This window comes from Populus alba, chromosome 16 (assembly GCF_005239225.2).
Source record: "Populus alba chromosome 16, ASM523922v2, whole genome shotgun sequence".
Classification (NCBI taxonomy): domain Eukaryota; kingdom Viridiplantae; phylum Streptophyta; class Magnoliopsida; order Malpighiales; family Salicaceae; genus Populus; species Populus alba.
In genome coordinates this window covers 1,193,107-1,209,690 of record NC_133299.1, presented here as the reverse complement: position 1 = coordinate 1,209,690, position 16,584 = coordinate 1,193,107, and the positions used below count along the sequence as shown (strand labels likewise).

General features: G+C 31.3%; 3 protein-coding genes across 3 annotated transcripts; all 3 read right to left on the bottom strand.

Annotated features, from left to right (window-relative positions):
- Positions 1 to 1,894: 1,894 nt before the first annotated feature.
- LOC118037244 (acyl-CoA--sterol O-acyltransferase 1) lies at positions 1,895 to 3,078 on the bottom strand. The gene has a single exon (XM_035043155.2). The coding sequence runs from the start codon at positions 3,076 to 3,078 to the stop codon at positions 1,921 to 1,923; it is 1,158 nt and encodes a 385-aa protein (XP_034899046.1). The 3' UTR covers positions 1,895 to 1,920.
- A 3,460-nt stretch (positions 3,079 to 6,538) lies between these two features.
- Positions 6,539 to 8,131, bottom strand: LOC118037245 (acyl-CoA--sterol O-acyltransferase 1). The gene has a single exon (XM_035043156.2). The coding sequence runs from the start codon at positions 7,731 to 7,733 to the stop codon at positions 6,603 to 6,605; it is 1,131 nt and encodes a 376-aa protein (XP_034899047.1). The 5' UTR covers positions 7,734 to 8,131; the 3' UTR covers positions 6,539 to 6,602.
- Positions 8,132 to 12,387: 4,256 nt separating this feature from the next.
- On the bottom strand, positions 12,388 to 14,154 carry LOC118037243 (anthocyanidin 3-O-glucosyltransferase 2). The gene has a single exon (XM_035043154.2). It carries the CDS (start codon positions 13,980 to 13,982, stop codon positions 12,540 to 12,542), a length of 1,443 nt encoding a protein of 480 aa, XP_034899045.1. The 5' UTR covers positions 13,983 to 14,154; the 3' UTR covers positions 12,388 to 12,539.
- Between the last annotated feature and the right edge of the window lie 2,430 nt (positions 14,155 to 16,584).

The window sequence follows — 16,584 nt, the reverse complement described above, 5'->3', positions numbered from 1 at the left end:
TTTATATTTTTAGTTTTTTATTTATTATGCCCAAGTTGCTTTTAGGTTGCGTTTGTTTTTTACTAATTTTTATATTTGCGGTGAAATAAAAACTAAATTGCGTTTTGTATTATATGGCCCTAAAAAAACTGGGAGTATGGTAAATGTTATTTTTCAAAGTATTTTTTATTTGGAAATGTATTAAAATAAATTTAAAAATATATATATTTTTGACATCAGCATATCAAAATAATCTGAAAACATATAAAAATATTAATTTAAAATAAAAAATATTTTTAAAATATAAAAATAAACAAAGTCGCGCCTTTCTGACTACATTTGAATTTTAAGAAATATTATAAAAGTAAAAAACAAAAAAATTGTAAATAACTAAATATATAATGGTTTGGGTACATAATTGTTTTTTTTTTTTTTTAAATGAGAAAAGTCTACTAAAAACCCAAATTGTGAAGAAATTAATTTTAGTGAGCAAAAACCACTCTAGAATACCTTATTACTATGATAGTATCAATTTCACCCTTAAATAATTATTATATCAATATTATTCTCAAATAATTTGGATTTCTCAATTGGATTCTTCTCTTATAATTCATTAATCTTAAGGGAAAAAAAAAAAAGAGGAGTAAAACTTATATGGAATCTATGATCAATATGAACGGAAACATAATATTTCCAGATTGCTCTGAGATGGGAAAGAATGGGCGAGACAACTCCATTTTTCTACAGCTTCATATCCTGACCTTGAGAGGATTCCATCTGGTGTTGCTCTTGCGAGGAATTCTGCTAATTAACACCATAGAAGGGAATGCAGACCTACCGGAGGTTGAAGACAAAGTCTTCTTTTCTTAATCCACTCCGTTCACACTCTACCTCCTTAGTAGACCAAGAAGAATGTCCTTTGGATTCCTTTTCAAATGACCTATTTCATATAGCTTTTTACTCGTTGAGTACGTATTTGATATGGGTTTAACGATCTCAAATGAATTATTTCTTAAAATCCTATATTCTTAATTAATTCTACTCTTATATATTATGTTTTGTTTTTATTTCAGTATAAAAGAACATTGTGTCTTTCATTTAAAAAAAAAAAATTAGTTGAAATTTTTTTAGAAAATATTTGATTAGTGTCTTGAATAATAATAATAATAATAATAATAATAATAATAATAATAAAATAAAAATGATATGTTTCCCTGCCAGTTATCTTAGATGTATATTTATTTTATGTTTATCTTAGAGATTAATATAAATTATATTATGAGATTTTATCTAATAATTTAAATTTTTAAGTTGAATTTATTTTTTAACATGATATCTGAGTCTTAATGACCACGCGGTCACGAATTTAAATCACATCATCTTTATTTATTTAATAAAAATCAAGTACAATATAGTGTAAGCGTGTACAAATTTTAAATTCAAAAAACTTTCACTTGAAGGATGTGTTAAAGATTAATATAAATCATATTATTTAATTTTATCTAATAATTTAAATTTTTGAATTAAATTGATTTTTGACAACTTTTATCTCTTGCCTCTACTAATTCATTATTTTATTTTATTTTTTGTATTTATATTTTTAATTTTTTAACTAACCATATTTTTATCAATTCAATATTCATTTTTGTTATGTAGAAGATAGAAACAAAATGTTATTTTTTTATGCTACTTAATTAGACGATATCCTAGGGTATATTGCAATAAAGTACTGGGCATATCGAATAAATATCTTCATCATGGTTTTTATCAAACAGCTGGTATATTGTTTTAAACTATGCATGCATGGGAGCAATTATTAAACAAAATTTCGAACCCGTCTAAGATTTTAATAAATGAAGTTTATAAATGTGCTTGCCGTCTTGCCGATACAGGTTCTGGCTTCAACAACTTATAGTTATTGCGACAAAATTAGGTGCTAGTCTAAAATTTATGATCATTATGATTTATGAAAACATCTTTCAAGTAGATATAAACACCTTTCACAAAATTAATGAAAGCAATAGTCTCCATCCGTGCCTCAGCATCAATCTTGCAACGAACCACGGTGGGCATGAACAACCACATGGCAGTAACCACCACAAACCCCACCACAAGCGGCGCTGCCACCACTCTAGGCAATCCCCACGTACCCTTTATTTCTCTCTTGATACCTATTTCAATAGCCAAGCAAAAACCATGCAAGAGAAAGAAGCATGTGACCTCCCACTTTGGCTTTTGGCGCCCAATGTGGAGGAAAATCAGCTCGTGCATGAGACCAGAGACTAAAAATGTACCCATCACAGCCGGTAATGAAGCCCACTTTTTTGCAATCCAACGGCTAAAAGTTGACCGGATTGGACTGTATACAGTTGGATGCAGGATGTTAGTGACCATTAGGTTCCATCTCTTACCCCAGAAGTCTTGCAAAGAGCTGGCGAGGTATGGCTCCTCAAATTGTGGCTCGAGTTCTACACCGAGACAGGCTCGAGCTAGGGCTCCAAACATGGCCAAGATTAATTCTAGAGCAATATAAATGTGGATAACATAGAGGAACAATATAAATTTTGGATGGAAATAGTCTTCCTTGGTATAGATGCAACCAAATATGACTAGTAGGAGAAACTTCAAGGCGTAGTTTAGATGAGATTTAAGGCCTTTTGGGGCTATTTTTTGAGATGGGGTGTCTCTGTCTTCAGCATTCACGAGCTTCTCAACATCTTGATTATCATCGACATTTACAAGCTCTTGATCATGAGGTGATCCTGTTGGTGCAGGGTCTTGTTGAATCTTGATAGGAAAGCAAGCAGAGGCAACGAAACGTGGCAAGGAGAGGGGCGGGTTGGATGACAGAGGGCCTTGATCGACGACAAAGAGAAGGAGCTTGAAGGTGGCAAGCCAGCAGAGGAAGAAAGAAGTAAGACCTCTAACACTCAGACTAAGGATGCCGAGAGGCATGACAAGAAAGATGCATACGACTGGCAAGATTGCAAGAAGCCTGGTTGTGCCTCCGTGGGTTAACTGACCTATCTTGTGACAGTAGCAAAGCAATGCCACAGCTGATACCCATACCAAGAGAAAGCTGCCCAGTTCACCTCCCATTTTCACTCTCAAGATGTGATTGTTGAAGGAGACTCTTGCACTCTATATTTGTTGAAGGAAGTGGTTCAACTCACCTCTCATTTTCACTTGAACCCATGATTTAGACTCTCTCATTAAACACCAGCAACCACTCCCAGTCTCTTTCTAAGATATTTTGAACCACTTTCTCTAGCCGTCAGCTCCCTGTTTCACTTGGCTGCTGCTGTTCCCATGATGGATATTATTGTAGCTAGCAGTATAGGTGGACTGCTAGTTGGTCTGGTCACCTGAGTTATAGCTGAGTGAGACCAGGCAGGCCAGCCGGGAATAGCTTGATGAATGTGAGGCACAAACATGCACGCTGCTGCTAATGCTTCGTGATCAAACAAAACATGTGATGGGCCAATGAGCTCGAAGCCCAACCCGTGATAATACAGTTTAATTTATTTTTGAAAGTTTTTTTATTTGAAAATATATTAAATTAATGCTTATTTGTCAAGTAGGAGTATAATATTTACCATGACAAAATACCAATACTTGATGATGAATAAATCAAGAAGTGTTTTTCGATAAACCTAATTTATTAGGCCAATTTTTTATCCTATAGAGTCAGAATAGACTTGATCAAACTTTAAATTGGTACTTCTTGATAGCCTTGATTCTGAAATTCTCCTGACACGCTTGCACGTATAAATATTGGTTTATGCTCGAGAATATTACTTTAGTGGACCGCCGAAGGCAGTGAGCCAGTATAAATATTTGGACTTGAGCCCATAGAAATTTTGGACATGATCATGGTTTAAATCGGGCTAATTTAGAGCTTTCTTTTCTTTTCTTTTCTTTTTTTTTTCTTTTTAATGTGGATATTTTAGCTTGTTTGTGTATATTTTAACTAATTTTACAGGCCCTGAAATTAATAATTATATAAATCTCTAGCGATCCTAATATTTATAAGACTCGAACTAATGACTTCTAAAAAACAAACATAAAATCCAATCAGATAAATTACATCCTTCATTGTTTTAATTTAGAGTTTTCTTTTGATTTTGAAGCCTGGCTAGTTGGAGTTTGAGCATTTTTAAGGAAAAAAAAAGAGATAATTAGTATGAATTGAATTTCATGAGCATTTTTCTATTTACAATAACAAGTTCTCATAAATTTAAAAAAACTTAGCAATTTAATTCCATTTTAGATTTACTGATCAATTAAATACTATAAAATAATGAATGAAGAAGTCACCTCATAATATTACCATTCAATACACAAATATGTTTTAAAATAATTTATTCGAATTTAGTTATTTTGTATAAAGTATGATCAATGCATTCTTATGTTGACAAAATTTTTATTAATTGATCTTTGAAAAAAATCTTTAATTATATGTTTTGAAATGTCTGCTAAATATTTTATCTAAAAAAATTATATATCGCTTGAGGCGACTGTCCACACCTATTCCTATATATAACATACAATAAAATAATCTATAACACATCCACTTGAATCTTTGTACAAAGTATTATTAATTTATTTAACAACTCTCAAATTAATATTAACTTCAAAAATTAAATAATTTCACGTGTGTGCATGCAAATCCTAAGTTTCCATGATCATGAACCGTCAATTATATGCATAAGAGAAATTACTAAGTAGAAATGAGCGATGGAATCAATAAAGTCTAGATGGCTTCTAACAAGTTTTCCTTTATATTTTTCTTCCTTGATTATTATTATTATTTACACATAAATACATTTTTTTTTCCTTGTTAGTAATGACAAATACCAAGATATTCTTATACCAAAGCACTCCTATCATCGCTCATTACTTTTATTTAATTCGAAACTTATGCATCAATCAAAACTAAATCTCTATTATAAATTAAATGGTATTAAAATTACAATCTCTATATTAAATCAATATATTTTAATAAATAATAAAAAATACACTAGAATTTTAAAATTACAATCCCCTTTTCCCTTTTTGTTTTTTGGAAAAGGCATAGAATTTTTTTCATGAATTCATCCTATGCCTTTTTTTGAGTTCTATGCTCTTATCTTTTTAATGATGGGGTTCATGTTTGCTCAAATTATAAAAAAAACTCTAAAAAGATCGGTGTTTTATGAATTATGATAGATTTTGAGGTAATTTATTGTGGACGCGCACAACGTAGTTATTACTTTTTTATTCTCCTGCACAGAGTTTTTGCCTTACTAGTTAAGGTAAAATGATATTTTTTTCTCAGGAGTTCAAAAGTCATTTTCAAATTGATTGAAGTACTTTATATTTTTTTTACACAATTAAATTATATAAATATCCTTAAAAGTATATAAAAAAAATTAAAGGATAAAAGGAATATTTTAGTATTTTTCATATAATTTTTGTGTTGTTGTTATGCTCTATTTGGATCCAGGAAAAATTAATATTTTCATATATAAATAATAATAATAATAAAAAAAAAAAAAGTGCATGCGCCAACAAGTGCATACCACCCATATTGTTCCGTGCCATTCCGGGCAACCAAAATTTCTCAATTGTCATGTCGTTTGAAATGTCCAAGACAAAGTTGAAGACAAAGTTGATGAGATGACGCATGTTGCTCAAATCACGATGAATTGGTGGTGGTTGAGTTTTTTCTCCTCCCTTTATTTTCTCTCATCTCTCCTTGAAATTCATGTCAACTCAACCAAAAATTAAGGTTGTCTTACCATTTATTTTATCTTTTAATTATGCTTTTTTTTCTTTTTCTTTTTTGTATGATTAAAAATTTTATTCCAGACTTCTTTTATTTATCCAGGGTTATCTCGATCTTATAACTAGGATTGTTAATTTAAAGATTAGTCCCGATTTGACTTTAGTTTTTTTTTTCAACGTTTTTTAAAAAAAAATTGACATCAAACTATAGGGTCTTAAGCCTTTTCCTTTCCTTTCTTTTCGTTTCCTTTTTTTTTATATGAATATCCCGGATCACATGTTAATTAAGTTAATATAAATTGTTTTAGATTCATTATTTTTTAAAAAAATTTATCTTTTAATGGGTCTTGAGATTTTTTTTTTTTTATGATTTTCATTTTTATAATATTATTATGAGTCGCAAATTTGTTAAGAATTTTAAGATAATACAAGATGACTCAATTTTCTATTAATATTTTTTTATTAATTTAACTTTGATCCATTAATTTTAATTTTATATCACAAGTGATTTGTTAATAAAGTAAACTTGATTTGACTTATATTAATTTTTTTTTTAATTCCTTTTTGAAATTAGTTTTATTGAGCCTTAAGGTTCCTATTTTTTTTGTTTTTGCAGTTATCCCGTGTTACAGGTTAATTAAATTATTCATTGAAATTTTCTTCATCTAAATATCTGTTTAGATCTTTTTTTTTTATGTTTGAAAAATTGACCCGCCCGAATACCGGAAAAAAATCGAGTGAGTACATAAATCATAACTACAACCACCATGCTTATTTTTGTAATTTCGTAGATTTGCATCAAATCAGAACCGTTCATTCAATCAAAATCTGCTCAAATCTTAGATATTTACAAGCCGTTATATTTGTTGAAAAATCCAAGGAAAATAAGCATGACCAGCTTCCTTCAAATACTCGCGTACAGCCGCGTACTCTTCAATTGCCCTAACACCTGCTTTACACGCAAGAAATGGTGGGAAAAACAGCCAAAAGCCGGTAGATATCACAAATCCAATGGTCAATATAGTTTGCATCGGCCTGGGAATCTGCCACCTGCCGTTAACAGCCCTTTTCAAAGTAATCTCGACCGGTAAACACACTCCATGTAGCAAAAAGAACCAAGTGACCTCCCACGTGGGCTTCGCGCGTCCGAGGTAGTAGAAAATGAGCTCATGCATGAGCGCAGACACTAGAAAGGTACCCAAAATTGCTATGCCCTGGGCCCACCTGCGATCAATGAAGTTCTTACACGTGTAGAGGATGGGATCGTACGCAATCGGGCGTAGGATGCTTGTTGCCATGAGGTTCCATCTTCTCCCCCAAAAGTCTTGAAGCGAAGTCGAGAGGTAAGGGTCATTGAATTGTGGCTCTAGCTCAAGCCCTGAAAGGGTTCGAACCACCGATGCCAACATGGCTAGGAATATGTCAAGAAAAAAATATATGTGGAAACAATACAAGAGCCATATGATTTTTGGATGGATATAATCACTATAGTCATATGAAGCCACCACCATTGCCAAAAGAAGACCCTTGGTTGCATAATTTAGGAATGATTTACGAGGGCCCTTTCTAGAGATTAATTTTTGCCTATCTTGGCCATTTAGATTTGATTTTTGAGCTTGGTTTTCATGGCCATGGCCATTTAGATTTGGTTTTTGAGGTGGGATTTGTAGGACTTTGATGGGAAAACAAGCAACAGAAACAAATCGACCAAATGAGATCTTTGGGTCTAGACACAAAGGGCCTTTGCCAAACGCGAAAAGCAAGAGCTTGAAATTCGCAAGCCAAGCAACGCAGAAAGATGTCATCCCTCCAAAATGAATAGAGGTGAGTTCTAGAGGAAGAAGAAGAAATAGACAAACAATTGGTAGCACACAGAGAAGCCTTGTAACACCTTTTGGGATCATCTTTCCTATGATATAGCAGTAAGTTAGAGATGCAAAGATTGAGAGCCATACCTTCATCATGCTGTACATCTCCCCATCCTCCATTTCTTTCTTTCTTCCCTTCCCTTTGATTTTTGCACTCTTGCGCTATATACAAGAAGAGAAGGAGAGGACCAAACCCTTTTGGGGCCGATCCTTTTGATGAATAAATATCCAACTGTGTACAGAACACGTGGAAGGCAAAAGGGTGGACAACGGTTGATCCACGTTTGTCTACAGGCAAGCGTTTACATTTACATGAAAAAGGCCACTCTTGGAAGAAAGAAGAAAGAATATTGTGGTTTCCACTAGTTTCTGGGAAGCACACTGTTTTCTTCTCGGTTTCTTTGCTTGAGGATGCCAGATGCGGTGCTCCACTCAATTTTGAAAAGCGAAAAAGGAAAGGAGTCTTTTAAGGTGAAAAGAAGAGATGGGCACGACGATTCATGTGCGAAGTGGAGATTGTCTGTGTGCGACAAAGATCACAAATTAGCTTTTTTATACTCTCTCCTATCTAAGTCATTAATGCCCATCATTTGGCACTGACGTTCGTCTTTTTCAGAATTAATTAAGAATTATTATTACATTAAAAACTAGAAGAGGTATTTCGTTTCACTGTGATTTTTTTTTAGAATCTTCAATTTGGTTCTTTGAACTTCTTTTAATTTTATAATTAAGTTTATTTAAACATAAATTAGTATCCAATTTTATTTTTAGAGAGAGAGATGAGTTGAAAGATAAAAAAAACTAAAATATATATATATAAAAAAAATACATAGGTGGCGCTTTGAGATTTGTTTGATAGGTTTATTTTATTTCATTATCTTTTTTAGTTATTAGAGAATCAGTCTTTCTATTTTTTTAAAAAAAAAAAATTAATATCAAACTTTATTTTTTTTTCTTTTTAGTTTTTTTGGGCAGATAAAAGAATGGACTTGCCAGATTCCGACATAAATAGTAAAAGTTGTCATTGACAACAACTTCTGCCATCAAAACGATTGGTTTTGTGTCAAATGGTTCTATATAATGAAGAAAGTTCAAATTATGTGTTTTTCTCTACCTTGGAAAGCGCCTAAAAAACATATTTGAGTTTGGAAAGATTCTTTATTTTGGGTTTTGAGACCTTTTTTTGTGTGTTTTTATAAGTCATGAATTGGCTAATAAAATTTTTATATTGTTTCTTAGGTGTTTTGGGTCAAAAACAGATTTTTGAGTGAAAAAACAGGAATCTTGTTATTTTAGCTATCGTAGCAACTACAATATGAGTTTTCCAAATAATGCATTGTCTATTTGTTTTCAAAGAATTGGGACGGGTGAATTGTTGTTTGTCCCATTAACTTAAAAATAAATTAAAATCCGCACGCGTGGGTCCTTTATTGATGGGTTAGGCATTAGTTTTGGCTTACTATGCCTGACAATGTATGACCTCATTTTTTTTTCTTTTATATTTAATATATTTTAAATTTATTTTTTAAAATAAAAAAATATTTATTTTTTTATAATATTTTTAATATGAGCAGTCTTCCATGCTATTTTTTTTTTGTTTTATTTTATTTCATAAATTTTATGTGTATGTCCATTTATATTAGAAAATGATTTTAATAAACAAATCCATTAAATAAAACTAGGTAAATGACTTGTGTTGTGATATTAAATATTTTGATCTATATTTGTCTCTTAATTTCTTAGATTACATTTTTATTTATCATTGTCAACTTTTTTTTTTCATTTATTTACACAATAGTAGTGTATTGTTTTTTTTTTTTATCCTCATTCTTTTGATTTTTTATAATGTTTTTATTCTTTCCAATTTAACTTCGAATTTAAAATTTATTGTTGCCCTTTAATTTATTTCTTATTTTAATTTAACCCTAATTCTTTTAATTGTTATTTTTTATTTTGGATTTATTTATGTGATTTTATTTTATTTCATCCTTAATTGTGTTTTTTCATAGGTATTGGATTTCTTGATTTTTTTTCATATATATCGCTTCTGCTATGATGACTTAGGTCATGAATTTGAAAAGTTAACAGAGATTAACATCTTTTTTTTTATCTTGTTTTCTTTTTTTGATATCATTGTCCGATATTTTTTTTTACATGTTGTTTTCTTCAATTTCTTTTTCTATTGAATTATCTCGACTGCATGACCTATAACACATGTTTCTCATATCATTTGGACCAGCTCACCCCTTAATGTTCATATTATATACATGTCTACCATGTTGGTTTGAGTTTGCTCACACCAATTGTTTTTATCATATTTCATGATTCCATGTTTAGTTGACTAAAAATTAAAACAACATCATCTTTTTTACTCTTGGATAAAGTTTTTTTTTCCCCATGTTATCATGATTTATATATATTTTTGTTTGCTATCATTGTCTTCTTTCTTCTTCTTTTTTTTTTTTTTCATATGATTCAAATAAAGCTAGTTTATTTAGTTTGTCAGAATTATAACCCAAATTATTATATTTCTCTTTATCTTTTTAAGCGTGTTCACGATACCTAAATATTGTATTAGAAAAATTATGTGAATCCATGGCATAGAACGGGCACCACTCTAGTTTTGTTCCAATAAAACTTCTTACCATAGCTAACTCGGAGGCCAACCCCCACACGAGGTGTGATTTGAGAGAGTCAACATAAATTGATAAATAAATAAATAAATAAATAAAATAATATTATTTTAATTAAAAAATTCTTTTAAAAAAAAAGTTAACAGAATTGGTTGCAAGTATTTTTTATAAGTTTAGGCCAGATTGATATATGCCTTGATCTATTTTTTATTTAACACAAACCGATATGGTTACATTTCCATCCGTTAGATGTTTTGGATTTTATAACTACGCTTCCAACACTTAATATTAGATTTTTCATTAACATAACTCAACTTTTTTTCCATCGGGAGAAGTAAAACATTTTAGATTATAATATAAAACGGAGGTAGTTTCTCATGAATCTCCTTACATTATAAAAGAAGAATTCATAATCATTAAAATTAATTTTTTTTATTTATTGAAATAAGCTATTGATACTCGAATTTTATGTATATAACATGTTTTAAGTTTAAATCATGAAAAAGTTGGGATGGAAATTTAGAATTGGAAAGAATGTATTTTTCAGTTAAAAATAAAACTTTAACTAAAGATTTAAAGTGATTTTTAAAGGTCACTAACATTTATATTTGAGTTTTAGTTAAATTAAGTTCTCACGAATAAGGAAAAAGAAATCTTTAACTAATTATTTCTAAGATTAAATAATAAATTTTTGGTGTGAAAAAATAAGGCTAAGAATATTCTAAATTAACCATTACAATAAGAGAAATTAAAAAAAATCAATAATTTTCTATTAAAATAGGAAATAGCATGATTAAGACTTTCTTATAGGTACCCTATGAAGAATTACTTCGTGGGAATTTTCTTTTGGAAAAAAAAACATAAAACATAAAAAAATGGTCGGCCAGTTTTGTTTGTGTTGATTCATGATTTAGGAAATTATCAGGCTGATGTCACACAGTTATAGTGGGAAAGCAGGAAAATGTACAAGTTTCTATTTCACATGGAAAAGAAAATTCAATAATTTATCCCACTCTCAGTATCATTAAACACTTTATATTAGAATTATTAAAAATTTATATAATTATTAATTTTAAAATTTATAAAATTAATTAAATTATGATGAACTAACTTAGATATCTATATTAATAATAATAATAAAAAATTTATAAATTTATTTATAGATTGGTTTGTCTTTATTACTTAAGTGCCCTCATAAATAGTCGATCCATTGAAGGAAACACGTTTGTATTCCACATGATATGATTTGACTTTGGAACCATAGCTTGTTAGAGTAGTTCATCTTTTTTTTTTTTTTTTTTTAGTGGAAGACATCAACTCTCGATCTAAATTTAGTCGCTATCTTTTGTCATAGTTATTGATGACTTATAAACTGTTTTTTAAAAGGTATGAGAACCACACAATTAAAAAAAAATCTTTAGATTTTGAGTTTTGAACAAGTTTAATCTTGAAATTAATCGAGTGATATTTTAATTAGGAAAATTAGATTTCTTTGTAATTTTCTCTTTAACCTGAAGTGATCAAGATTGGCTAATAAACTATTAGATACAACTAAGGTTTTTGTTTCAATGAAAGCTTTAAAGGACTTTGGATCTCATATGGTAATCTTATAAACGGTCTAATTATAATTGTGAAAGAGACTCTTACCTTATTTAATATATAAAAAAAATAAACTATTGGATACAGAATTGTTCAATTAAATAAGAGAAGATTTTCACAGAGGAACTGCAATGAGGTTTATTTTAGTGCTTTTTTTGTACAAACATAAACAAGACAACAACTGCTCCATTCCCTGATGCATGCACAGAGGTGGCATGAAATTAATTCTTTCAAATCATGGACAACTCTCTCTTTTTTTTTTTTTTAGTTTAACATGGATATCCGGGTCAGTTTATACGCACCTCGACTAATTTCACGGGCCCTGAAGTTACGACCATGTAAGCCTCCAATAACCATCATATGAGCAATTCAGAACTCAAACCTGAGATTACAAATAAAATAAACCTCTTGATCTTAAATTTTTATCACTAGACTACTAGATAAACAACTTCTTTTCTTGATAAATTGAGAGATAATTTTATTGTTGACTATTGAGAGTACAAGAGGGGGACCAGACATGAACTCATCATAGTAGACAAAAAAGAAAAAGAAATAAAAAAAGGAAGATTGACCAAAAGCAAATCTAACAGGGTTGAAGCATAGCACTGGCATCATCACCCAAAAGAACCAAGACAAGAGGTAACATACGTAAGTGAAGAATCAACCTCAGATTTTAACATGGCGTGTAAGTTCTTCAAGCCTTGTTTCCTGACAAAACACCAACCAAGGTTTCAAACGCCACATATGAAGATCCACCCTCCAACAGTGCTTTCCTGCCAGTTTCACTCATTGCTTTAACCTTGCTTTTCACGTCACTAGCACCTTCAATCACATCCTTCACTGCTTTTGCTACTTGGTCTGCCTTCACCACCTCACCGCCGTCCTTCCTGTAATCCATTTTCATTTCAATGGCCACTCCGGCGTCCTTTACCAACTGGAATGCATTGATTTGTTGCTCACCATACAGGGGCCATGTTACAACAGGCACGCCATACCAAGTACTCTCCAAAATTGAGTTCCATCCACAATGGGACACAAACGCACCTGTGGCTTTATGGGCTAAGACTTCAACTTGAGGAGCCCACCCACAAATAAACCCTACATTTTTTGTCCTGCCCTGAAACCCTTCTGGCAAAAGCTCACTAAAATCATTAACTTCACCGGGGTTCAAAGATTCTTGAGAAGGTGGCCTCCTAATAGACCACAAGAACCTTTGGCCACTTTGCTCAAGCCCAAGTGCAATCTCTTTCAATTGAGGCACACCGAAGCTCCCTTGACTTCCGAAGCACAGAAACACCACAGATTTCTCTGGCTGAGCATCGAGCCAGTTCATGATCTCTTCACGTTGGTTCCCATCAGCTACTGGACTGTTGCCCTTGTGATCAACCACTGGCCCCACAGTGTAAACATGGGGTACACCTGCCTCGCCATTAAGATAGTTAACAGCATGGGATTCTAGCTCTGCAAATGTATTGACAATGATACCCTTTGCCTCCTTGAATTTCCTAGCATGGCTTACGAAGGTTGAATACCCACCATCATGGAACAACAAACTTGGCAACACCCTGGAGGGAACTGGGTTGATGTAACTAGGGATAATAGAGTCAGGATCGGTTGGTTTGTAGGTGACTCCTCCCTTGTCAAATCTATCAGGAAGGTAAAGCATGGAACCAAGAAAAGCAGCACCAGAAGCAAAGAAAATATAAGAAGGGACACCAAGGTCCTTGGCAACATCAACAAAGGCAGTACAAAACAAATCAAGAACCAAACCAGCAAGTTTAACTGACTTGTTGGACAAAACATGGTTGACAATCATATCCTTAACATGGTTCTTATGATCCGCGATGAAAACTGACACAAAATGTTCAGGACAAGCAAGAACATCTTCTAGGGGTGGTGGGGTTACGGTAGGCAGACCAAGGAATTGAAATTCTGGGTGAGATGCATTGAGTTTCTCAACATAGGTTGTAACATCATGTGCAAACGGTGGGGACATAAGAAGCATTGTGATGGAGAAACTGTCATCTCTTTCAAGCAAACGTTTTGCAAACTCCATGACTGATACAAGATGACCAATTCCTGGTGCTGGGACGAAGACCAGTGCGTTCTTGAGTGTGGTGGTTTGAGCGGGTGCCATTTTTGGTGGATATGGAAGCTTTTTGGCTTCTGTGTGATTTCTATTTTTTGGATAAATAATACGGGACTGGGTTATGGGGCACTATATATAGGTTGAATTCAATGCTCTTTCACTCTGAAAATTGGTTGAGAATTTATTGATCTTCAACAACTGAGTCCATGTGTTGACGATTAGGTGAAGAAAAAATGGTGTCCGTAGAGAGATTTTTTTATTAGTTTATTTTACAATAATTATTGTTTCATGCTTTAGATAAAAAAAAGAAAAAAGAAAAGCAAGAGAATCTAGCCCTTACCAAAACCCAGGCCAACAACCTAAGAGGTGTCGTTTAGCTGGGTTATTACCCATCAAATATAAAACGACAAACCTGGTGGTGGTTGCCTAACTTACCATATCAGTCTTCTCGTGATTGTATAGTTTTAAGATACATTTCGGTGGCCCGATTTAAAATTTGAATTTCAAGTTTTGATTATATTAGTTTTTTTTTTAAAATTAAAATAATGTTCTTTTAATCAAATAAAAAAATAAAAATCAATAGATTTGTAATCAGATTTTGACCGGGTCTTACTAGGTCAACTGAATCATAGAATTACACTGAATTCTTTTTATTTTTTTGTTTTTTTTATGCAATCCAGTTTCAACTCCAAATCAACTAGGTCTCATATCAATTCACTGCCAAACTAGATTTCAAACTATATTTAAAGGCAAAAAGATTTTGTTTATTGTGATTGCCCCTCCTTGCATTTTCAATAACAAAATCAATGTTCTTAGAAACTTCTATTTAGCGTTTATTCTGCTAAAATAAATAAATAAATTATGATTTAATTCTCTGTCAAGATCTCCCTCCCTCCCTCCCTCCCTCCCTCTCTCTCATGTTTGACCTCCTTTAATCTTAGAATTTGATTAATCAAAATTATGTTAGAATTACCGTTAAAAAACAGTAATTTACTATTGTATAAATTAATTATTCATCAACTCCTGCTCATTGTTAAAAACTCGGCCAAATCTACTATAATTAATGTTTTTTAGATTTCAGTAATGATTTAGACAAATCAATTCAAATTAATATTATTTTAAAAAATTAAAAAATTAAAATGATATTATTTTTTATTTTTTCAACTGTTACGACTTATCAAATAAAATTAAATTTAATTGAGTCAATTTCAGATTAGCAATTAAATTATTAGCACTATTAATTTTTCATTGTTATTAACAAAATGTTTTAGATTAAAAAAAGAACTTTTAAAAACTTTTAAGCTTGCAATCCTAAAGACAATAGTTTTTATTGTGTTTATAGAAACTGAAAAAGTAAAAATTAAACGAGGGTGATAAATGTTGTTGGACTAAATGAGTGGGAAAAAAAAAAAGATCTATTAAAGTTGATGGATAATACCCTAAAGTATTAAGCTATTGTGCAAACAAATACAGTTTAAATTGTTTTAAAAAATCCATTAAAAAATACCTAAAGGAACAAATTGTGAGAATATAAATCTTTAAATAGATAAATAAAGGAAAGACTCTCGAATAAAAATAACTTAGAAAAAAGAAGAATTCTTTTAACCCTTTATTTTTAAATTAATAAGGATGATCATTTTTAGTTTGATTTAATTTTTATAAAAAAAAATAAAAACAATTTTTTTTTAAAAAAAAATCAAAATCAATTCAAACTCCAAAAGCAGTAATGTGAAGATCCACCCAGACCTAACAGAGCTTGCCTAGGCTTTTTACTCGCTTCTTTAACCTTGTTTTCACTTCACTAGCGTTTTCTATCAAGCATTTCACTGCTTCCTACCCATGGATTCATTTTTCCTTAATAAGGTTACTTTATTCCCAAATTATATTTTAAAAAATTAATTTCGAGTAGGAAGTCATTTTTTAAAGTTCAAAAAGTTACAGTGATAATTCAATACTAGATTGGTGAAGCTTATATTTATACCCGACATCTCTGATCATAATACCAGGTTCAAATAACATCTCTCTTCTATGTCCAATGCTCTTCGGTATGGTTAAAAGCAGAGCCTCAATGGGTAATGGCCCTGAGTATAAATTATTTCCTGACAAATCATCAAATCTAAGTAAATATATAGGTTTAGCGGGGAGATGCTAAATTCAATATTCTTAGATTAAGACTACGCGTTAAATCGAAGCAGATATAAGTCTGACGAGCTACCAGACGTAATATCCTTGAGCTTAGCTATACCTTAAGCTGAAGCAAACATGAGTCTGACAAACTGCCAGACTCAATACCTTGGGTTCAGTTACACGTTAAGCCCAAACAGACATGAGTCTGATGATCATTATAGGTCTCATGTTGAGCCATAAGACTTTGTTTGTTTATTCTTATGACTTTTAACATAAAATATTAATGTCAAGATATTCATTTTTATACTACATCTCTAGATGTATAAAAGTCTTCTAAGAGCCTACAATATTTCCTTCACCATTAATATTGGCTAAGGAATTTTATCATTTATTAATGTTGTGTAAATGATATTTATCTTCCATTAATGTTGTTAAAAGAAAACGACTTTTTATTTCCTATATTCTAGCAAAACAACAAGATTCAGGGTTATAATTACCTCATGAACTATCCAGGTACATAGTT